At 38.2% G+C, this 24,336-nt stretch overlaps 1 protein-coding gene across 11 annotated transcripts in view; it reads left to right on the top strand.

Annotated features, from left to right (window-relative positions):
* ABI3BP (ABI family member 3 binding protein) overlaps positions 1 to 24,336 on the top strand; it is a 244,633-nt gene that overhangs the window by 86,803 nt on the left and 133,494 nt on the right. For all 11 annotated transcript variants that reach the window (XM_032299267.1, XM_032299257.1, XM_032299259.1 and 8 more), the window contains exons 4-8: positions 2,226 to 2,358; positions 12,584 to 12,765; positions 13,333 to 13,385; positions 23,079 to 23,127; positions 24,070 to 24,141. In XM_032299267.1, the coding sequence (XP_032155158.1) occupies positions 2,226 to 2,358; positions 12,584 to 12,765; positions 13,333 to 13,385; positions 23,079 to 23,127; positions 24,070 to 24,141 (489 nt within the window). The remainder of the gene's footprint in view (positions 1 to 2,225; positions 2,359 to 12,583; positions 12,766 to 13,332; positions 13,386 to 23,078; positions 23,128 to 24,069; positions 24,142 to 24,336) is intronic.

Consider the following 24,336-nt stretch of genomic DNA (forward strand, 5'->3'; position numbering starts at 1 on the left):
CGGGAAATTCCAGTCACTCCTTACAACTTGGGAGAGTTGTCCAGAGAGTTTTCTACATACTTGGAAAATAGATACACTCTTAATATTTCAAGATTGTGTTTCAAAAATATTGAGCCACAAACTCAAGAAGCATGTGATTCCATGGGATCTGTTTTCAGATGGATATTCATTGAACTCTTTCTTGATAGAAATATCACAATACAAATATATAAAATTATATAAGGAAAGTCAAGAGAATGATTTCACCATAGCACTTTATAATTTCATTTTATTTTGAGGATTCTATGACACTGGCCTTAGAAATTAGTTTTTACTTGATGAGCAGCTCAGGAAATTGCCTCATCTTGCTCAGGATATAGTACCCCACCTTTCCTTTTGGACAGCAGATATAATTTTTGTTTTTGTTATCTGCATTTAGGAATAATGTAATCACTGATAGATTAGCTTCCATTCATTTTATGTTTGTATCTGCCACATAAATGTTAATTATTTTTATATTAAGAGTCAATCTTAGTGAAATAATTATTTGGTCATACAAATAATTGGGAGACCATTAGGTTCCCTTGGTCATACAAGCCTTAGGTTCCTTAGATGAATAATATGTCTTTCATCTCTAAATGGTATTATCTTTATACATTGAGAGCCAAGACAGTGATATCATAAAAACAAAACTAGACTGTGATTGAGGAGACCTGAGATTTGAGTTTTGCCTTTGCTCTCAGTGTGACTTTGGACAATCTTGAACCTTCTCCGTACCTCATATTTCATCGCGAAGGGAATGCGATTATTTTATCACCTTAGTGAAAATGAACTCAGGAATTGAAAAGGGAAGATCAGAATCATCCCAGGGCTTGTTGAAACTATAAGTGTTCCCTGCCTTCACTCCAGATTCTAATCAGCCCTCCTTAGAGCTCATACATCATGACTTAGGTCCCCCTCATACAGGGCGTAATTACAGCTGGATCTGCAAAAGTTACAGAGAAGAAGAAACCCATGTTTCCAACCATGTAAATGATATCTTTGAAAATTATTTTAAATATCTTTAAAAAGTCAACTATCTTACAGTGAGGCAATTTGCTACCACTAGGTTAGGTGTATTCTGTGCTAAGAAGGATTTTTGCTTGAATAACAACTTATAGAACTGAAATTTAACAGAAGGAACAAGCCTGGCACAGTTTTCAAAAGCATTTGATTCAGATGACCACCACTAGGCTCATGCAAGGGACACTCTCCTACTTACCTTAAGAGAGGTCACAAGCCATTTCACCGGTTGGCTCCCACTTCGTTAGATAGCACAGTTCTTTCTAGAACAAATATGGCATGCATAGGCTCATGAAATGAGAGGGAATTCAACAGCAATACAAAGCACATATGTTTTCTAGATAGTTTTATTAGGCCTTCTATCAGATTTTATTTACTCTGATTATTTTTAATGAGCCAGCATTGGTTTTCCTGGTTGAGGTTCTTCCTGTTTTTCACTGTCCTATGTGTGCAGTTTCAGATAATTTTGAAAGTGCAAGTGCCAGCCCCTGTGTACTTGAACATCATCTTTAATGGTTTATGAACATGACTCTTGGCGTTATTTAGATCCAGTTGGCACCATCAGAACAACTGTGCTTCCTGTGTTTCTCCTCCTCTTCCAGCATTGTTAAAAAAAACGTGTTTGAGTTTTCCATGTAGGTACTCATTATAAAATACATGCTCATTACAATAACATCACAAGGGATTTTACACTTCCAAACACGTTGAAAAAAATTATTACCGACAATCTAGATAGTAGGATTTCTTTTGTTGACTTAGATGTTATTTCACACTCTTTCATAGTCCCAGGGAAAAAATAAACATGCTTTTATTTTATCTGTAAAAGAAATGAAGTGTGTATATGTGTTTTTCACTGATCACAGCTAAAAGCACTATAGTCTTCCCTGAACCACAAGAAAATAAACTAGGTATAGCTGGATATTGTTAATATGGACACACATACGATACACGTTATGTGTATATGCATATAGACCATATGCACACATGCATACACACAAATCTGAAAAAGGTATTTTATTCACATTTAAACTCATGGGCAAAAATTAGTAATAATGTGGATTATAGAAAAGGAACTGATGGTTTCACATTTTTCATCACCTTGCCAAGTCATCTTTATGCATTTTGCCCGAATCATGGTAACTTACTAGATGTCTCCTGAATTAACCTGTACGCTACCTCCACAGGTAAAGCTCGTTCTCGCAAACCTCTCCAGCTGGTGGTTGGCACTCTGACACCAAGCTCGGTCTTCCTGTCCTGGGGTTTCCTCATCAACCCACACCATGACTGGACGTTGCCAAGTCACTGTCCCAATGACAGGTAATATTAGCACTTGCTTTTAATAGCATCTGTACATGCTTTAGAAGAATGTGTAAGTATCAGGACTATTAGCGTTGACTTAACACCTATTAACTGTACAACCTATTCTAGGTGTGAGGGGAACAAAGATATGTAAGTCAGGGGTCCTGCCCTTGAGAAAGTTATCATCTACCTGAATAGAAAACACATACATGTAATTCTTTTCAAAAATCATAAATTAGACAAGGAAGTAAGAGTCAAATAGCAAATAGGTGGTACCAATTATAAGTGTAGTTAAAAACTCAGAAGATGGGGCAGTGAGCCAAGATTGTGCAGTCCAACCTGGGTGACAGAGTGAGACTTTTTTTTTTTTTTTTTTTTTTGAGACAAAATGATGGATCAAACTTCCAGGAACTTTGCTTACAGAATAAATGCATGAGGAAATGCAAAGTAACAAGAAACAAGCAACATATACAATCCCTTGGTGATGTATGTAAAATCTAAAATGAAAATTTCAGGGGAGTGTTGCAGTAGATTCTGATGCTGGGCCAAGCTTGGATTTTGGCCACACTGAACCACAGCCTCTAGTCTCAGGACTCCTACCAACAGGTAGAAGTTAAAGTGAAAAGAAATTGTTGTGGTGGATCCTGACAGTGAGCCTAGCTTGAATCTTGGCCCAGTGGAACTCTAGCCTCTGTCCTCAGAGGGCCTACCAAAGGAACACATTGGGACAAATCTTGTCACTAGGCCAAACTTGGATTCCAGCCAGCTTGAGTTACAGCTGGTAACTAGAATTGCTTCCAAAGGAAAAAATTATGCAAAAACAAAAAATAGCAAAGAAGGTTGGAGTGATTTGTGTGAGCGTGGGTGAAACAAAGGGGAAAGAAACTGGGAAGAGTATGGAAATACTCATCCCATCAGTTCATCAATTCTCAAACTGTTATTAAGAAGTGGGATGAGTGGGCCAGGCACAGTGTCTCATGACTGTAATCCCAGCACTTTGGGAGGCTGAGGCAGGTGGATCACGGGGTCAGGAGTTTGAGATCAGCCTGGCCAACATAGTGAAACCCTATCTCTATTAAAAATACAAAAATTAACTGGGCACGATGATTCATGTCTGTAGTCCCAGCTACTCAGGAGGCTAAGGTAGGAGAATGGCTTGAACCTGAAAGGTGAAGGTTGCAGTGAGCCAAGATTGCTTCACTGCACTCCAGCCTAGGCAACAGAGCCAGACTGCTTCTCCAAAAAAAAAGCCTGGGCATGGTGGCTCACACCTGTAATCCCAGCACTTTGGGAGGCCGAGGTGGGCAGATCACTTGAGGTCAGGAGTTCAAGACCAGTGTGGCCAACATGGTGAGACCCTGTGTCTACTAAAAATAGAAAAATTAACTGGACGTGGTGGTGTGTGCCTGTAGTTCCAGCTACTCAGGAGGCTGAGGCTGGAGAATCACTTGAACCCAGGAGGCAGAGGTTGCAGTGAGCCAAGAGCGTGCCATTGCACTCCAGCCTGGTTGACAAAGACTCCATCTCAAAAAAAAAAAAAAAAAAAAAAGAAATAGAACATTTTTATCACTCTACAAAGTGCTTTCCTCCAGAAGCAACCATTGATTTGATTTCTATCACCATAGGTTAGTTTTGCCTATTTTAGAATTCCACATAAATAGTCATTTAGTATGGGTTTTGTTGTTTCACTGTCTTCTTTTTTAGCATTGAGATTCATTCATGACATTGCAGATATAATAAATACTTTATTCCTTTTTTGTACCCCTGAGTAGTAGTCTGTTATGTGAATATTCTAAAGTTTATTCTCTTGCTGATGGGCATCTGAATTATGTTTTCTTTATGAATCAGATTGTATAAACATTTTTGCATAAGATTTTGGTGGACATACATTTTAATTTCTCTTAGATAAATAAATAGAAGTGTAATTTCTGGGTTATAGGAAGATGTATATTTGACTATTTTTTGACTAATTTTTTCATCTGCATTCTCATGAACAATGTAGGAGAACTCTGATTGCTCCACATTCTAAGCAGCATTTTATGTTGTCAGCATTTTTCATTTTAGCCATTCTGGTGTAGTTTTTCATTACAGTTTCTATGTGCATTTCCCTTACACTAAGGCTACTGAGTACTTCTTAACTTGTTTTTTGGCCATATGTATATTTTTTGTAGTGTTTTATTTATTTCTATTTGTCCAAATGAAACTAAAATGAAGGAACTTTAACAGGTTTATAAGCTCTCAAAAGTACCTTTCATATGACTTTGGAAAATCTAGACTCAAGGAAAGATCAAATTTTCCTTCATATGCCCATGGTTCTCAACAGATGAATACTTGGAAAAACATGTGGACGATATTTCCAAAACCTAGTTTTTTGAAAAATAATTTTTAAACGTTTCAAAGAATCTGAAATATTTTTTATTTCACCCATCACTAATCCCATGACTTACTTTGTTTGGAAAATGAACTCAAAAGAACATGCTTTCTTGTGATAATTCCAGTTCCTAATGGATTGGTCTAGGGTACTAATGCTGAGAAAATAAACATTTATGGATTGCTCTTTTTAAAAACTATCTTGTAAAAATAAAGTTATGGAGAGTGAAAGGAAGAAGAGAGGGAGGAAGGAAGAAAGGAAATTTGATCGTCTTACAGCAAAATGCAACCCAGATTTTAAGGGTTACTCACCTTGCTTGATAAATATGTAGTACTACTTGTTTCAATAGGTTCAGTGACCTGGCAAACTTGTATAGCAGAATTTGGAGTAATTTCTGCCCCGCGCCCACCCCCCCACCAACCCTCAAGCCTCTCCTCCAATTTCGCTTTGTCCTATTGACTCTTCCGTGAAAGGATTTACCTGATGATTGATTCTAATTGATAGATGTTGCCATGATTTGACAGCACACAAAGATAATGAACATAGAGAAAGTTAGGACAGATGACCCAGTGGAGCTAGGATTTTAACCCAGGCCATTGACTCTAAGGCCCAAGCTATACAGACCACACATGGATCTCACCCTCACCCCCTTGGGCACACACCCTGACTCTAATCAAAGAGATGGAATCATGCGCATCAAATCACAATATTTGAAGTCAGTAATTTCATTTTGAATAAAGTCTTTTGAAAGATACAATAAAGACTTGTCCAGATGCTTGCATACTTTCCAACCTGAATCCAGTGGGAGAGCGAGATATTCTTGACCAAAGTAGAGGACCATCAGGACATGAGTTGAAGAATTAAACAGTAATGACTAAAAAGAAGTATTTGGATTACTTGTAAATTTCATTTTTCCATGCCTCCTTTCTGACTAGTTAGCATAGTTAATAGAAATCTGACATTTAAATTCTTTGTGGTATTTGAGGAAAAAGTAATAGTCTCAATTTAAAAGCCTAGAAATACTGTACGTATTAGAGGCATCCAAATAAATCTACCAGAACTATAAATTAGTGTAATTAGAAGCAGACTAGACTTGGAGAAATCTACCCTCATATGTTCAAGCAGAATTTTTTTTTTTAGAATTTAGACTAATCCGGTAGGTTAGCATAGCATAATCCAGCAGGTTAGCCTAATAGCCAAAAATGATGGTTATTTCCTGAAAATTGGAAGGTTAATACAGCTAAAGTTGTCCTCAGGAGTATCCTTTTGTAAAGACAGGGTTTCACTGTGTTGGTCAGGCTGGTCTTGAACTCCTGACCTCAGGTGATCCACCCACCTTGGCCTCCCAAAGTGCTAGGATTACAGGTGTGAGCCACAGCGCCCGGCCAGGAGTGCCCTTCTACAAACCCATTGCAGTCTGAATGCTGTTGGCTTGCTGCGGGAACACCGACCGGTATCAGCTTAGTCCGTTGATGTTTGGTGCCTCTGCATAGTCTCTGATTTTTAAAAAATTGATTTACATTGGTTTGTGCAGCCTCATTGATCCCATGCAGATAATATAGTAAAATTCATTTTTATATTTTGACTATGAACTTGGTATATCAAACCTCTGAGGTAGTAAGTTTCCAGTTAGAAAACTCTCATTTTTGTTTTGTTTTTAGCTTGGAAGTATCAGTAAAATGTCACTTTATCCTTTGTGGTACATGTTTCTATTCCTATTTGCATAGGGTCTGTATGGGTTAAGATTCTTTTCTGAGTTCACAGTGGAGAGCAGATGTGCTTCATTTACAACTTTTATTCTTAATGGGCTTTGAATGGAAGGGTAAATGGAAATGTGTACACTTACACATTTGTCTTCAATAGAGCCTCAATTTGAAAGAAAGCTTTCAAATTGGCCCTGATGAAGAGTGAAATGTTTTTAACCCAAATTTATTTCACCCTTAATAGCTTATTTTTTCTTCCTCATGTTTCCAACTTGTTAAAGCTTTCAAGACTGCTTTAGTTCTTACTCTTTTGCCAACATATGAAAGCTTTGTGAATAGTTTAGAAATCATTTTCACATTTTCTAGCACTCTCATATGTTGTTGATTTAATGTGGAATGAGGGCTCTCCTTTTTGGCCAGTCCAGGGCAGGCTCTTGAGTTTCCCCGCCCCCAGGTTTGTAAGAAGCGAGAATTTTCAGTATCTGAACTCGCACCTGATTGACTCCAGTGCCTTGTTACATTCTGTCTTGCCATGTAAGTCTGAAGCTCAGTGAGGACAGGGACCATGTGTGTCTTGCCCACCGTTATTGCCTGGTCCCCTGGGCAGCATCAGGAGCATAGCAGGCCTCAAGTAAATACATTCTGAATCAAATAACCAGTGAAATGTCAACATTCTCACTTGTGTGTGTCACCATTACCTCAAACTCAGCGTGACAAGATTAAACTCAGACTTCTCTTGAAATATCACCTCACTGGTCTCTGTATTGCTTTCTGAAGTAGTGTCATTGTTCCATTTGTTCTAATTTAAAACTTCGTTTATTTTCTATTTTTCACCTACTGTTGTTTAAAAAGTCCCCAAGATATATTCCTTTTGATTTTAAGATATATCCATATCTGCGTCTGTGTCTTCTCCTTCTCCATTTTGCACTGATGTTCCCAATCAAAGCACTTCGCACCTTACCCTGGATTTGGGCAGCATCCTGGCTACATTCCCTACTTTTTTTTTTTTTTAACCCCAAACCATTCTAGCCTCCACAGTACTGAGGAAATCTGGACTATTCTTCATCAGCTCACTCTTTCCTCATCCCAAATTTATCTTTAGCTCTCTTCTCTTCTTTCCAAGAAACACGACTCTGACCTTAGACAGTGCTCATGATCCCATCCTTCCCGTGTCATCCAAGCCTTTTCTTCCCTAATGATCTCCTCTCTCTGCCATTTGCCCTTTCGCAGCCACGGGGGCCCTGCTTCCTTTCCGTCTAGGTAGCATAGTTAATAAAAATCTGACATTTAAAGTCTTTGTGGTGTTTGAGGAAAAAATAATTGTCCCAATTCATCACAATAACCAGGTAACGGTGGTTGGCACCTCACACTCAGACTAAATTCATACTTTTTTTTCTTTTTGAGGTAGAGTCTATTCTGTAGCCCAGGCTGGAGTGCAGTGGCGTGATCTTGGCTCCGTGCAAACTCCACCTCCCTGACTCCAGCGATTCTCCTGCCTCAGCCTCCCAAGTAGCTGGGACTACAGGCATGCACCACCAAGCCCAGCTAATTTTTGCATTTTAATAAAGACAGGGTTTCACCATGTTGGCTAGGATGGTCTCGATCTCTTGACCTCATGATCCACTCACCTCAGCCTCCCAAAATGCTGGGATTACAGGCGTGAGTCACCACACCTGGCCTAAATTCATGCTTTTTACACTATTAAAAGAATACTTTTCCCATCACTTTATTTTTGCTTTTGAAAACTCGGTTTTAATTTCTTTTTTCACTTTCTTTGGCACCCATATCCCATAAGGAGTCTGGTTTCATCGATTCTTTCTTAGAAGTATAACTTTTATCTGTTCCTGTGTGTGTGTGTGTGTGTGTGTGTGTGTGTGAGTGTGAGTGTGAGAGAGATTGCTTTCCTTGTTATCTCACATCTGGACTATACCTTGGGATGCCTCCCTCCAATGTCTCTGTGACTTATTCTTCCACAGCTGGTAATTCCAGCTTGCTTCATTACTGCTCAACTTTATTTACCTACTGAGGAATGGCTACCAGCTCCCCACTGTCTAGGAAAAGAAGTAGAATCGCTCAAGGAGTATACCTCAAAGCATATCTGAGTCATGCTCATGAAGTGAGGTGTAAATCCAATCCGCTCTGCTTTCCCGAGGCCTGCATAGTGTGTCCTGATGTGAACCACATCACTGGAATGAGATATAAAATGCAGTCTGTGCATTTCTTAGGTTCAGGCTGGAGAGAGCCGCACCCAGCCCCACCTCTGCTGTGTGCTTTCCATTCTGCCTCCTTCAGCCATACACACGGGCATGTCTGCCCCCTTCATTAGAATGCAAGCTCACTTTTGAAGCTCTGCAGACTCCCACTTGCTTCCACCTCACACAGAACCCAGCATTGTATTTTAAAATAGTAGTTCTCAACAAACACATAAGTGAATAAGCCAGTCAGATGTTTAGAGGAGACTAAAAATCATCTAGCCAGTTGATTCAGCTCTTGAAGCTTCTTTGCAACATCTCCCATCCAGAGTCCTCAATGAGCATCTCCAGGATGGCATCAGAGCAACCGCATTGAAGATACAAATTCTGGCTACACTGACTGACCTGAATTCAAAACCCTGTTAGCGTCTTGATTGCCTTGCATGGGTTGCTTAAATGCTTTTAGTCTTGGTTTTCTTATCTGCAAAAGGGGGTAAGTAATATCATAGGGTTGTCAACATTTAGTAAGATGACACATGTAAAATGATTACTACAGTGTCTAGCATGCAGTGAGCACTCAGAATTACACTGCCTGCTGCGAGCCTCTCATTGCTTTTGAGATCATTTACTTTAGATTATAATCGCGACTTCAGGCGAGCCGTTCCACTTCAGATATTCAGATACTGCTGGAGGCAGACTTTCCAGAAGTCTAGTCTGGTGACATTCATAAACTACTAGTATTTTTAATAGACTTGTTGCTTCTCTGTGCACCTGTGCACAATTATAATCGTTCACAGAAAAGGGTGCAAATGATCTTTGATCTTGGATGTCCTCAGAAGACTGTGACTGTATATTATGGTAAATACACATTAAAACAAAAACTACAAAGCCTTAAATAATGTGAAATGCTGAATGCTTTTGTTTTTCTTCCATTCTGGGTCGTTTTATCTGTCCTTTTCCATATTTTTGCTTAGCACCACAGCTGATCCAGTGCCGTACAAAGGGCATTAGATGAGGAGCAAGAAATTGGCATTTACCTGGCTTTGTCACCGATTATCAGGGCTTAGACACTTCTTGGGCTCCCTTTTTCTTGTATGGTAATTCTTTCTCTGCTCAGAGTTTATTGTACAGTTAAACTGAAATAAGTAAATAAAAATCATAGTCCCTGTGCAAATGTATAATGCAGAAATGTATTTGGCTTCAGTTTGCATTGGTTTTATAGGAATAGTGCATTATGCAATTATGTGTTACAAAATATAATTGTAGACCTAATGGCTTAAATCAGTATGTCTTGGGAGTTGACTAATGGGTTATTTAGAGATATTATATTCTGATTTCTAAATGACCCTTTGAGTACCCACATATTCATTCCACGAATATTTATGGAGCACATACTTTGTACTAGGTTATAAAGCGCCATTTATTATCATAAGACCTATATTTTGTTTTAAAATCACGGAAAGTTTACTTCACTTTAAAGATAGCTAATTGCCTACTTTGTTCTGTCCTTGAAAAAGATATGATAGTGCTATAAAATAAAATTGGAATTTGCCTGTAATACACAATTATCAACTGAGACAGTGTTGAAAAGGAAAAACCTATCTACAAGAGGAAGGGCAAAATGCCTAAGCCTTTATTTTCCTGAAAAACGTGGCATAAGAGGGTATTTCTAATGCTTTATGATCAAAATGGGAAAGATTTGCAGTCTGGATTTTTTAAACATGGTGAAGTCTAGGGTTATTTTTGTTTGGGTTTTTTGTTTTTTTTTTTTTTTTTAAGAACAGAACATTTCTGTCTCATTTTATTCATAAGAAGGCTATGTGAGATCAAGTTGACTATAAAGCCTTGAATCTAACATTCAGTAGTTCTGTTAGCAGTGGGGCCCCTGGCTTATGAAAGCAATTAAGTCCTCAGAAATGTATCTACTAGAGATACAACATCGTGCTGGCCCATCTGGTCTGATTTTAGCTTCTCAGCATTTCTGTAAGGTTCTGTAAGAGCCAGGACAGGGAAAGAAACAACAGAAATTTCATGCAGCATACTTGTCAAGAAATGCATTTCATAAATCACTGATATTTTGACTCACAGGACACAAAGAATTTCTATTACAGCCTATTACAATTCTATAATATAGCATTCGTTTCCAGTAGCAGCTAGTGTTTTGGCTGGAACAGCCTCCTTTGCTCATTCTGTTTTCTGAGGAATGGAGTCCTCAGTACAGCTTTCACGAGAAAGGAGCAAGCTAACGAATGATCACAGGCCTTTGGTCTGTACCGACTAAGAAAGCAGGCTGAATGTACAAATGCATCTCATCTCTCTCTGTACTTGTTAAACTGTCTACCCCCTGCTGGCTTCATGGACGTACTCCCTATACACCAGATCCCCAACTCAGAAGAGCCCAAATTTGGTTTCATGCTCTGCTGTCCCTGTCTTAAGATTCTTGATAACTTTTGAACAGAATCTACATGTTCATTTCATATTGAGCCCCACAAATTAGGTAGCCAGTTTTGTTACTCTTGGGCTTCACACTTAGAGAATACCCAATAAATGTTTTCGGAATGAGCAAAATTCGTGATTTTTTTTTTAAAGCTTTACATAAAAGCAAGTAACCTTAATCTTACTCCATTTAATTTTGCTGATGTGAGGAGTGGAGGAGAGGTACCAAACTTTTAAGGAAAAATTTAAGATCTAAGAAAGACCCAAAAATAGTTTACCCAATGCCTCTGTGCCCATCATCATAACATGACAGCTACCATTTTATTCTATTAACTTAGTGGTTATTTAAAAATACAAAGCGGATGAAGTTGACCTACTGATCCCACCTCTAATCCTATTTTTCTCTCCACCTGCTCCCTGGGAGTTAAAGCTCTATCATGAACGTTGTATCCTTCCAGTGTTTGTTAACCCTTCACAGTGCCAGGAATAATACTTGGTAACGTAGTTCATGTGTCTTAACATTTATGTAAATGATAGGAACTACATGCACCAATCTGCAATTTGTTTTTATTTGATATTTTATTTCTAAAATCTATCTACATTGATACATGTAGTTCTCCTCTTCATTCTCATTACTGTATACAGTAGTAATGAAATCCCCCTTCTTCATCTGCTGCGCCACTTACAGAGGCTGTTTAAAGTAGAGCCGGAGGAGTCTTTCTTTGTATTTCAGCTCTGCCACTGCCCCTGGTAAAAGTCAGTAGCTGGGTGACACTGGGCAAGTTAAGCGAAAGTTCTGAAACTCCGTTTTCACTTTTGTAAAATGAGATTAATAATTTCTACCACTTAAGATGTTTTCGTGACAAACCAGATAATGTATGTAAAATCTAGGTTCAGAAAATAGTGGCAGGAGTTATTTTACACATATATATGTGTATATTTATGTAAATATGAGTATTGTGAAGGCCCAAGTAAAATACATAACAGTGATATTGAATTGGCATTATTTATTTTTATTGTACTCTTAACTTGGCTAGTGATCTTCTATTTTGTAATAAAAACAGTTCAACCTTAAAATGCGGTACTGAATACATCTTAGTCTTAGGTTCTTTCTTACAAAATTGAATGATATTACCTCTAACATATCTTCCATGGATGAAAAACCTTAAACTCGTACAACTATGAAACTACCGTATTATTTATAAAATGGCACCTACGTTGTACTCTGTGCATAATTGGAAAAGAATATCTAGTGTTTTCCAACTTTGCAAAGCGGCAAATAATAGAATGAAAACTCTGGAATTCCATCAGACCAAAACTGTGCTGCCGCAGAGACCCCAATTGCAATGAGAAATTAAAAACCTAAAAACAGATTGAGCTTATTTTTTTCATGTTCTCGGCAAATTTTGTAAAAATCTGAACAGAAGCCAATATTAATTAGTATTCCAAGGTGATTGAAATCTGTGATCAAGTAAGGAACTTGAAATAACATTCTGAATCCTCCTGTGATTTTAAAGCATTATATTTTGGTTATTCAACAGATTTTACACGATTCGCTATCGAGAAAAGGATAAAGAAAAGAAGTGGATTTTTCAAATCTGTCCTGCCACCGAAACAATCGTGGAAAATCTAAAGCCCAACACAGTTTATGAATTTGGAGTGAAAGACAATGTGGAAGGTGGAATTTGGAGCAAGATTTTCAATCACAAAACTGTTGTTGGAAGTAAGTACCCAGAAATGTTGGTTTCAGTAAACTTTTGTAATTTTTTTCTTTTTTCTTAGTTACCTAATTTTGAATTATATCATTCATTGTATAATATGAAATAAGCTGATTCCTAAGCTCTAGTGTTTCTGAAAATATAGAAGAAAACAGGACATATTGAACAATGATATTTCATAATCTTTTGTTATAAGTGATTTTTAAAATGAGTAATAAATATTATACCTCCATTGATGTCATTGGCTATTGTACTATAATAGTTTAAAATCAATCCCTGACCTGCAAACACTAACCGAACCAAAAAACAAAACAAAATAAAACACATACCAATGTTCAGAATGGTAAGCCTGACCAGGAGAGGTTCTCATAAAAAGACTTTCAGGAACCTTGAGCTTTCTTCCAGTTATTCCTGCATTAAAACTTCATTGGAATCAGTGTTTGAAATGATACCAATTAAAATTCTCCATCCAAGTTAGAGGACAAGTTGTAATTGTCTTCATAATGATTAGCTAGAGTTGACTTAGGAGCAAGAAGACTAGAAATAATGTCATTTTCCTCTTGTTTCATCAGGTAAAAAAGTAAATGGGAAAATCCAAAGTACTTATGACCAAGACCACACGGTGGTATGTAACAGTTTATTTTCAAGAATATTTTTTAAAAACTGTATCTGCCTTGTTAAGGAAATAGTTTTATTATAAGATACTGAAATTAGATTGACTAGCTATGAAACATTGGATAAAGTACTTAGTCTTAGGAATCAGTTTCTTTTTCCAAAAACTAAATAAAAGCATGATTTCAAATCATCTCTGATTTGAAGTTCTAAAATTCTGAGATTCAATGTAGCTTATTCTAGTATTTCAGTATTCTGGGTATTTCGAGGTTATGCATATATTAGCTTCTGTAGATTGCTTTTTATTATAACGTTTCAAGAGCAAATGGATACATGCTTTAGGTACATTGCTACAGCTCAAACCTTTCCTTTCTATTTTCTATCCTATCCTACTTTAAAGAGCCAGTCTTTTTCACCATGATGAAGGAATCAGTTTGATTTTGTAAAATGCCTAGCCTCTGTTCAGCTCAGACAATGTTTGTGTTTTCTGAACCAGGCATTTCCCCATGACTCTAAAAACATCCTTTTCTGTCACTTCAGCCACTTGGTTTCTCGTGCTCTCTTTCCTTCCACTTTTCAAAATCTATTTTCAGGAAGCATCATGTCAAGTCTACACCACCCGATCTGGGATGACAGTAAGTCATTGTTAGAGTCACAACAGAAATGTTCACATCTCAAATCTCATACCCAGTAATTAGTGCCAAAATAATTGCAGCTTTTGACATTGAAAGTAACAAAAGACATTATGTTATTGGGCAGATAGAGGAAGCACTTTGGTGAAAAGAAAGGAATTTGGTGCTGGCTTTGGCCCCTAGATATTGGAAATATCCTGCAGTCAGATGAACGTGCAAAGGCTATTTGTGGGTGGAATTTTGCTCTCTAAGATGCGTGCTTCAGATGTGTGGATGAATATCTTTTTATGTGTAATTAAATAGTCCACAGAATACCCCCATGGATCACGGGCCCCAGTCTGGAAAAAAAAAATAGTAGTATATAATTCACTGGGATTAAAAAATAAAGGAAGATTGGGTTTGGTGACAGAAAATAGTCTTAGGTAAATAGAATTGACTAAAAATCCGCATAAGGCAAATGTTGTTTATGTGGTTTGAAATGGAAGAAAAATGTGTTCATTGTGAAATCATCATCAAATAATAATTATGAGAATATTTTGATGTTTTCAAATATTAATACAAAAAAAGAGATTGCAGATAAATTCCTAGGCCTGTTATTTCTCTTCTCTTCTCTCTCTCTCTCTCCCCCTCCCTCCCTCCCTCCCTCCCTCCCTCCCTCCCTCCTTGTCTGTTTGGTTGGTTTCTTGTTTTTAGATTTTGCTGCTTTTCTAATTGTCTAATACTTAAAGATTTAGAATGTTAAGTGGGAAAAGAAGCATTAACAAGGTTATCTGTAACAAAACTACCTATAAGGGTCGTATAAAACCTTTAATAGTCTGGTAAAACCTTAGAAGATCTTTTGTTTTCTAAGCATGTTATCATTACAAACTAAAATCATACTATATTTGCAGTTTTTCATCTCGCTGTTTTTACTCGGTCAGAGAGATGAACATATTTCATGGCATCAAATGCTCTTCGTAAACATATTTTTAATTGCTCTGTACTGTGTCATCTAAATACATGATTATTACGTTTCCAATTTGTAGGAATTTAAGTTATTTCTAATTGTTTTTAAATTGTGGGTGATGTTATAGTGAATACTTATGATAAAGCTTTGTTCACGATGCTGATCATTTCCTTAAAATAGATACTTAGAAGAGGAATTAACAATTTAGAGTTTTAACTTTTTTATTATACTTTAAGTTCTGGGGTACATGGGCAGAATGTGCAGGTTTGTTACATAGGTATACACGTGCCATGGTGGTTTGCTGCATCCATCACCCCGTCATCTACCTTAGGCGTTTATCATGTTATCCCTCCCCTATCTCCCCACCCCCTGTTTTCCCTCCCCTAGGCCCTCACCCCCTCACAGGCCTTAGTATGTGATGTTCCCCTCCCTGTGTCCATCTGTTCTCATTGTTCAACACCCGCTTATGAGTGAGAACATGCAGTGTTTGGTTTTCTGCTCTTGTGTCCGTTTGATGAGAATGATGGTTTCCAGCTTTATCCATGTCCCTGCAAAGGACATGAACTCATCCTTTTTTATGGCTGCACAGTATTCTCTGCTGTATATGTGCCACATTTTCCTTATCCAGTCTATCACTGATGGGCAGTTGGGTTGGTTCCAAGTCTTTGCTATTGTGAACAGTGCAGCCTTCCTAATACTATGGTCAGATTCCTTTGCAGAAAGTGGTACCAATTTGTAAACTTGCCAGCAATTTATCGGTTTATGTTGCTATAGTACTTTGCTTGTCAGCTTTGTATATTTTCATCACTACATTTTTGGCTAATGTAATAGCTTGTAATCGTTATCTTGATCTTTATTTCTCTGATTGTTGATTAAGCAGTACTTTCTTCACTTGTTTATTAGCCAGTTGTATTTTCCATTTAATGATGTTCTATTGCCATTCTTTGTTTGTTGGCTCTTTCCTGGGTTCTTTTAAGGCTATGTAGTCTAAGACTGTATATATTGAAGAAACATTGGCCTGTTGATGATACTATCTAGAAATATTTTCTCACATTTGTTATTACTTGTTTGTTCATAGACATTTTTGAAATAGACAACTCATGAAATTTCCTTAACCAAATTAGACTTTTCCATTGTGATCTCATCAATTGCATTATATTGTAGAGAGAGCCTCCCTCTCCAGAGAGCAGATAAATATTTCTCCCCGTTCTTTTAGTTTTATGAGTGGTTTGATTTTTATAATAATTCTGTAAATTTTATTTTACTATGGTGTATAGTAAGGTTCTATATTGATTAGGCTATGTATTTCCCCCCAAATAACCAATTGGCTTAGTACTATATTGAATGGTGCCTCCTCCTGAGGTCCCTTCACGTTTGTCTCTTAAATCCAGTCACTGTTGTATGGCAGACGTAGATGTGCTGTACCTTACAGACAAACAGCAGGATAGAGCTGCTCTTTCATCCTCGTCTGGAGCAGCGCCCATTCTTTGCTGTGAATGGTTTCCTAGGAAGCATACATTGTCCTCACCCTCCTCGGCTATCATGCCTAACCTTCATGTGACTCTGTGATGTCATTTCTTTCATTCCCTTTTTTTCAGCATCACATCCCAGTAATTCGTATTTGTCTTGGCAAGATATTTCATTTAGGATGAGTTACTCAGCAAGATTGAGAAAGACGATCGATGTTTTACTCTCCGGGAATTAAAAAAATTTTTTTTCTTCAACATAAGCAGCCACGATAGGAAGGGCTAGGGAGCAACTTCCTGTCTCTGTGACACAGAGCCAGGTATTTTATCACTTCAAGCTGTGAGGTGGAGTACCCCACTCCAGCCAGCTCTGATGAGTTTAAAACTCTTCATTATTTCCAAAGGAAAAACCAAATTCATTGAAAAGATATTTTAAGCCTTCTTTGAGAAGCTTTATTATTTCCTTCTGGACAGAAAAAAAAATGACCTTACATCTCTGCTCTCAGGTAGCTCTGGGACATGGGGTAGTTGTGACAAAACTGGATGGGACAACTTTGACCATCTTATGTCACCACATAGAATTGATTCTGAAAACTACTTTGATACTTTAGAGGTATATTTTAGTCCAAAGACGTGTATGCCCAATTATTTACCCATCTCTCCTTTGAGACTGATCTTTGAAGGTAATATTTTAAGAGATCTGAAATTAATTTCACATGTTTTGCTTTCAGGATTTTAAGCAAAAAGACACACTGAAAAGTTTTTTTATTCATATGAACATGGTTACATCTGAAACCTTAGAAGCAGCAAAAACTCTTGAACACCTTCCAATAAGAGGTATTCAAAATGGAAATGAAAAACCAACTTGAACTTTAGGCTATTCATTTTAAAGATAAATACTTTTTAGGTGAAAACTTTGGATATTAAATGCAGCCCATCCTACCCTTCTGGTTACACTCTATATTGTAATTCACATATCTAGATATGTGTTCTGGCAGGAAAGCCGTAGGACAGTTGTGCCAAGGGGCATATAGCAGGGATCTCTTCTGATTGGTTAGTGCCTTTGTTCTACCAATTGTTAAATGTTTTCAATATTGCTCCGAGCTATGCCACTAGAAAAAATCAGAGAAAGGGTATATGCAGAAACAAAACAGTTACTTTATGTAGAAAGAATAGAAAGTAAATCACTTGAGATCCATACGATTGGGGAATCAAAAAATACATTTATCATGATGATTGTACTTTTTTTTTTTCCATTTTGAGAATCTAGGATACTCTTTTGTGGAGGTAAAACCTAAAGTTTACTATTAGGTTTTATTGTCTTTAAAAATAAAGAATGGTGGCTAATATTTTCATATATTTTCCATGTTTAAAAAAAATGTGTTACTTAGCTAGTTAACCAAAATCAGTATTTGAAGTATGTAGCATTTATTAACAGATTTTTAAAAGCAAATTTAATTATTTAATCCAAATCTTCTAGAATCAGTGTTCTTCTAAAATATGACATCTATTTTTATCTTTTTTATTTTCCATCAGATATCCACCCATATTTTAAGAAATCCACAGTTGCTATCAAAAAGAGAAGTGGTACCAATTGTTAAAATGTAACAATTATCAAATGATTGATGTGAACAGAGAAATTACCTTTATGATCCCCACCCACACTTTATGACTGTGTACAGTGAATGTATCAGGCATCCTTGACTTAAGTAGAAACTTGAAAAATTTATATGTCGGCAAACTATTAATATATCATCAAAGCTAAGTATCGAATTCCTCCTCAGTTGACCAGAAATGTGAAGCTTTTTGAAAGTAGGACATTAGATTCACTTTTAGACAGATATTAGATTGAATCAGTATGTTTTGTAACTTTCATTAGAACATCCTAAAAATGAATTAAAACCAGAATCTAATATGCCCAAGTTCTCATGTGGTTTGATTCTTGGGTCATTGAAATTTGACTTTGAGCCAGCCTTTTAGCCACTCCCCAGATGGACAGCTCCTCTTTATCTCAGGGCCTGAAAATAACATTAAATCTACAATAATAATCATAATCTGATGCCACAGAAATGTCAAATGAACAAACCTACAAACAAAAATCCTTAGTTATCACTAAGTTTATTATAGCTAATTTTCAATGTAATATCAGGAGGAAGTTAGTGTAACGCAGGGTGAGATGGAAGTTCCTTGTCCTGCGTGGTGGTGGCAGCGGTGGCGGCTGCAGGTATTTCTAAAGAAGTAAACGCTTTCCCTAGCCGTGGCAGGAAAGCATGCTGCATGTGTCCCCAGGCATCGCCCTTTACCCTCATGTAGTGTCTCCTCATTGAGTGTCACCAACTGCATACTTGGTCACAGAGTCCCAGAAAATTGGTAAAAGTAAATGATCTTAACCAGACTTCTGCACAAGGCATAGCCCAACCTGGGTTTCTGAGGGACAGGATATCTGGAAATGAAGAAGGAAAAAAATCCATTCTAGGGCAACAGAGAAATATGCTTACTTCCTGGCATTTAGTGAACACTGATAGATGAGAACTGTGGAAGGAAGAAGCGGTGGAAGTTTGCAGCAAGCGTAGGGGAATCAGCACGCTGTAGAGAAAAAAGAGCCAGTAAGGGAATGGCTAGGAAGGAACATCACTGCCAGAGTGGTGTCTGAGGACAGCAGTATTGTCGTGAGGCCACACCAGCCAACACGGTGTGGGAGCCTGTAGGCCGTTCACGCCCTCCTTCCCGTTTCCAGACCCCACACTGTCTGCACCTGTGACTGACACATATTAATAGATGTTCATAATAACAAGCCTAGAAAAAGTAAGGAAAGGTCAGCAAGGAAATGTTTTTGAAAAACATTGTACATAAGACAGTTCTATTAAAATTGGATTGTAACTGATTTAACACTGTGTCTTGAAAATTACCATAGTTCTTCATTTTGCAGTGAGTCCGGTTAAATTTTACCTGCACTTTTAGGTGATAAGAGGACGTAAGGAGAGGATTCCCATTGTGAATTTCTGAATGGAAATTGTAGAGGTATTGGCAGAGACATGTTGAGTCACAGGACTTTCCTGGTACCCTTTAAAAACCTACCTGGGCCAGGCACGGTGGCTCACACCTTTAATACCAGCACTTTGGGAGGCCGAGGTGGGCAGATAATGAGGTCAAGAGATCGAGACCAGCCTGGCCAACATGGTAAAACCCCGTCTCTACTAAAAATACAAAAATTAGCTTGGCGTGGTGGCACGTACCTGTAGTCCCAGCTACTCAGGAGGCTGAGGCAGGAGAATCGCTTGAACCTGGGAGGCAGAGGTTGCAGTGAGCTGAGATCGCACCACTGCACTCCAGCCTGGCAAACAGAGTGAGATTCTCTCCCCAAAACAAACAAAAAACCCTACTTGTAGAGATGCACTTATTTGCTCATTGGTACAGTCTTGGTACATCTTTGGATTGTGAATGAAGCAGGAGAACATTTCTAGGTCTAGAAAAAAATGGCATTCTGCAGCTAAATGACTTTTTAATTTTTGGCAGCACATATTGTACATAAGTTCTTGGCACTCTCACTGAACACTGGTCTGCGCTGGAGTAAGCACTCAGAACAGAAACTCTGTTCCATTCATGTGAAGAGCAGAATATTTTCCATTTGTCCTTGTCAAAAAGTTATTTGTGCAAAACAAATCATTACAGCAAGGAAAATTAAACAGGTATAATACAATTCAGTCGACACAGCAACATGCAGGCATTTCTGCTTTAACGTGTTAACTGTCTTGGAAAAACGTCACACTCAGCAAAACGTGCACTAAGTACAGAATGTGCACCAAGTGACAGGACTTGTAGGGCAAATAGAGGCCAGGCCATTCAAAAGCCTCTACGGCCGCAGCCACAGCCTGAACAAAAATGATCACTGGTACCTAGAAAAATATTGTGGCTTTCCTGCCAGGCAGCTCCCATGTAGCTGAAGGTTGCCACGCCAATCATTTAGAAGTCTCAGAAGTGTCAATCCCATAGAAGCAGAGAGTAGAATGGTGGTTACCGGGGGTGAGGGGCACGGGGGGGGGGGGGGGGGGGGGGAGGGAATGAGGAGATATTGGCAAAGGGTAAGAAGTTTCAGTTAGGCAGGAGGAGTAAGCTTTAGAGTGCTGTTGCACAGCAGCGTTGCCATAGCTACTATGGATGTATCGTTCAAAATTGCTGAAGATAAATTTCGAATGTTTCACTGCAAAAAAATGATAGGTAAGTGAGGAGGTGGATGTGGTAATTAGCTTGGTTTAATCATCCCTCATTGTGCACTTAGATGAAAACATTACATGGTACCCCAGAAATACATACAATTATGAAGAAAGAAATTACTTTTAAAATAGCAAAAAATACAAGTTGTTTCAACATGAACAAATAAAAATTCTCAGAACAGTTAGAGGCTATACGTTGGCAACGCTTTTGCTGGGGCAGGGCAGGTGAGAGCTTAGTGCAGGTGGGGGGAGCTGGCGGGCTTCTCTTACAGGGGGCTGGGGAGTGAGTGCAGAGCGTCAAGGGTGGGCCTTTCTCCGCCAGGGAAGGATCTCTGTCCAAGTGCTCACATTTAACTTTTTATAGTAAAGCCAAAAGGGATCCTCCTGCCTGTATAACCTCAGAGCTGAGAGTTTGGTATTTTTTATCTCCCACTGAACTGTATACCCATCTTCCTACTATTTCCCGCCTGCTGCCAGGGAACAGCGTGTCTAAATTATATTTACATGATTCCCCTAGTTATCAATAGTGGATGAGCTAAGATACGATACAGAGGCATATGTGGTAGCTAAACAGACTGTTGATTAAAATAACTTTTTCTGATTATAAATGTAATTTGCCCTGATAAGAAATTTGACAACTATAGAAAGTTACACAAAATTAATGTTGGTTTATAAGAAACTACTGTTTTAAGAAAACGATGATTTATTTCCCTCTGGTCTTTTTTCTACACATTTTTAAAAATAAAATTGGGATATGCTGTGGATGCAAATTTGTATCCTTTGTACTTATGTTCTGCATTTTTCCATTTTATTAAATACAAGTCAAAATTTTGAACAATCATTTAGTAAAACCTGTACTTTTGGATAATAAAATTATTTTAAATTATGATAATAAACACTGTCTTTGATTAATTCCTTAGGCTGGGTTGCTAAGGAGGAAATCATTGAGTCAACAGGTGCAGACACCCTTTTAAAAAATAATCTGAGGATAGTAAACTTCTATTTTTTGTGGTTTTTGTTTTAAACATAAGAACCTTAATACGATAAGAAAAATAGCCAACAGTAAGCTTGGTGTATTGACCCTTCTTTACCATGGAGATATCACTGATTCAAATGGTGCTATATCAAAAAGTGTATTTTGATATGCCTCACAGCTAGGTGTTTGCCCCTGTAAGGGATTTGGTAATCAGGGAAGTGCCTACCTGGGAAGAGCTCATATTCAGCGTATCCCTGATGATCAACAGGTCTAGTATATGCCATGACTGTGTCATCTATACAAGCTAAACCAAGTGTCTAAAAGCAGACATCAGTCTTGCGCTTTCAACCCAACTCCAGTTGTCCTGTATGTAATTTTCCACCCTTCTCCTCACCTGCTCTGTGTCCCTGCCATCTGTCTTATCCTCGGCCTCATGATTACGTCTGGCAGTAACTCTGCTTTAAAGTCTACACCCGTCCCTAGTTCAAGCTACTTGTTGACACCACAACCTCCTGTGGGACTTGTGAGGTAATTTGGCTGAAGAGAGGAAGCAGAGCTCCCTGGGATCCTCCCGATTCTGAGGTCCCCTGTGTATAAACATGTGCAGAATGGTTGAAAGTACAGGCTGTGGAATAAAAAGAAACGTCTGGATCTGAGTCCTTGCTCTTTTTTCTTGATCGATAAGTGCTCGGCGTTGGGAACATGTGGTGGTTGTGGCATCTGCAGTCACAGCAGCAGCAACTGGGTACACTCCAGCAATTGATCTTGATCGATTTACAAATCCAGGTAGCTTATTATCTCTTCGAGGGGGACTGTAAAGACCAGTTGGCTGTCATCTCAGATGGAATGAAAATAAACCGATATTCAATACAGGAGATTTCGTTTCTTTCCATGGCAGTTTCTAAGTAAAGTGAACTAATGGGAGTTTCTGAAGAAATTGCTTCTGTCAGACCTTGGGCTATTGATGAGGGAAACCAAGTGAATCCAATAAAATAGAGGCAGATGGATGTACTAACAATCCAACCAGCAAGTGTTTTGGTTTGGTTTGGTTTGATTTGAGATGGAGTACCGCTGTTGTCACCCAGGCTGGAGTGCAATGGCATGATCTCAGCTCACTGCAACCTCTGCCTCCCAGGCTCCAGCAGTTCTCTTGCCTCAGCCTCCTGAGTAGCTGGGATTACAGATGCCCACTACCATGCCCGGCTAATTTTTTTGTGTATTTTCAGTAGAGACAAGGTTTCACCATGTTGGCCAGAGGCTGGTCTCAAACTCGGTGATCTACTTGACTCGGCTTCCCAAAGTGCTGGGATTACAGGTGTGAGCCCCTGCCCCCAGTCACCAGCAACTGTTAAACCAGTGTCACAGGAGACTTCATTAAAGACAAGAAAGAGCTACTTCCAGTTCTCTGATATGTTTTAAAGAATAAAAAGTTATTCACACTGACTCAAAAGCTGACTTTCTTCTCTTTTCAGCCAGCCTATGTCCCAAGGAAGCTAATCCCAATAACAATCATCAAGCAAGGTAATTCGTCTGCTCTGGAAATGTGTTTAAAGGAATCTTTAATATAGCTTTAACTAAGGTAATCAAACATGGCACATATTTTCTCAAATTTTTGACTGATTTTTTTGAGAAAAAGTTTGAAGTAAATATTATGGTCTAGTAAATTGGACGTTAATGGATAGTTTTGGCTGTTTTACCAATACGCCAAGCCTTGGGCTGGTCACACTGGTCAGACAACTAGGGACAAAAACCATCACAAGTATTAAATTTTTAAAAGCAAGTTAAGTATGTGGAGCGTTGCCTAGGATTAAGTTGTCATACACGAAGAAACCCATTGATAGGATATTTTCTTAATGGAAATGGTTTAGTGGTCACTTTAGGGAAAGTCAAGAAGTCCAGGTTTCCAGAATTATAATGTCATTTCACTTCAGTATGATTGTTTTTGTTTTGGCATTTGCTTTTCCAAATTATTAAAATCTATTATTTCCAGAAAGGTTCTTGGTAGAAGAGACAGGGCTCTTAAAAATATTCATTTTTAGAAAACACAGCATCCCCAGTGTATTCTCAAAACAGTCAGTCAGTGTTGATATTACTCAAAGATTCTTTGTTTTAAGAAAGTAAGTTTTCTGAATTTTGATTAGTCGGTCACCGCCTCTTTTTGTGCTAGTACCGATTGATTTGGAGAAAAGAAAGACTTCAGGGAGTAGAGTTAGGATGAAAATTTTTTAGTAATTAGCATGGAACACCTTATGAGAGAGTAATACCTTTCATTATTTCACGGCACAGATGTTAAGGTAAGGTATGCCTTCCAGTACTTCCGTTGGCTACATAGCTGGCCCACTGAGTTGCTTTGTATTAATCAATAAAGCTAGATCAAAACTTTCCCAGTGCAGATGGCTTCACGTTATTAGCTTCGTACTGCCTCCTATTTCCTCCCCTCACTGTCTTTTTGTATTTTAACAGTGATTGAGAATGTTACTCAGAAGGCTTCAGCTAAGTCCCCAGAAAAAGCTCCCATGGGAGGAGTGATACTAGGTGAGTGCATTTGAAATCTGTGCCTAGATTAAGTAAATTGGGCTGTCTTTTGAGAATAGGGCTTTTACGGAGTTTTAAATTGATGCTGGTTCACTTCCTTTCATTGTTTAGCACGCTGGCTCAGGTCCATTCCAAGCTAGGAACCAAGCTGTCCTATATTTACTGTGGTGTGTTAAAGAAATAGCTATAGCGCAT

Source organism: Sapajus apella, unplaced genomic scaffold, assembly GCF_009761245.1.
Source record: "Sapajus apella isolate SASKATOON/1434 unplaced genomic scaffold, GSC_monkey_1.0 scaffold40, whole genome shotgun sequence".
Classification (NCBI taxonomy): domain Eukaryota; kingdom Metazoa; phylum Chordata; class Mammalia; order Primates; family Cebidae; genus Sapajus; species Sapajus apella.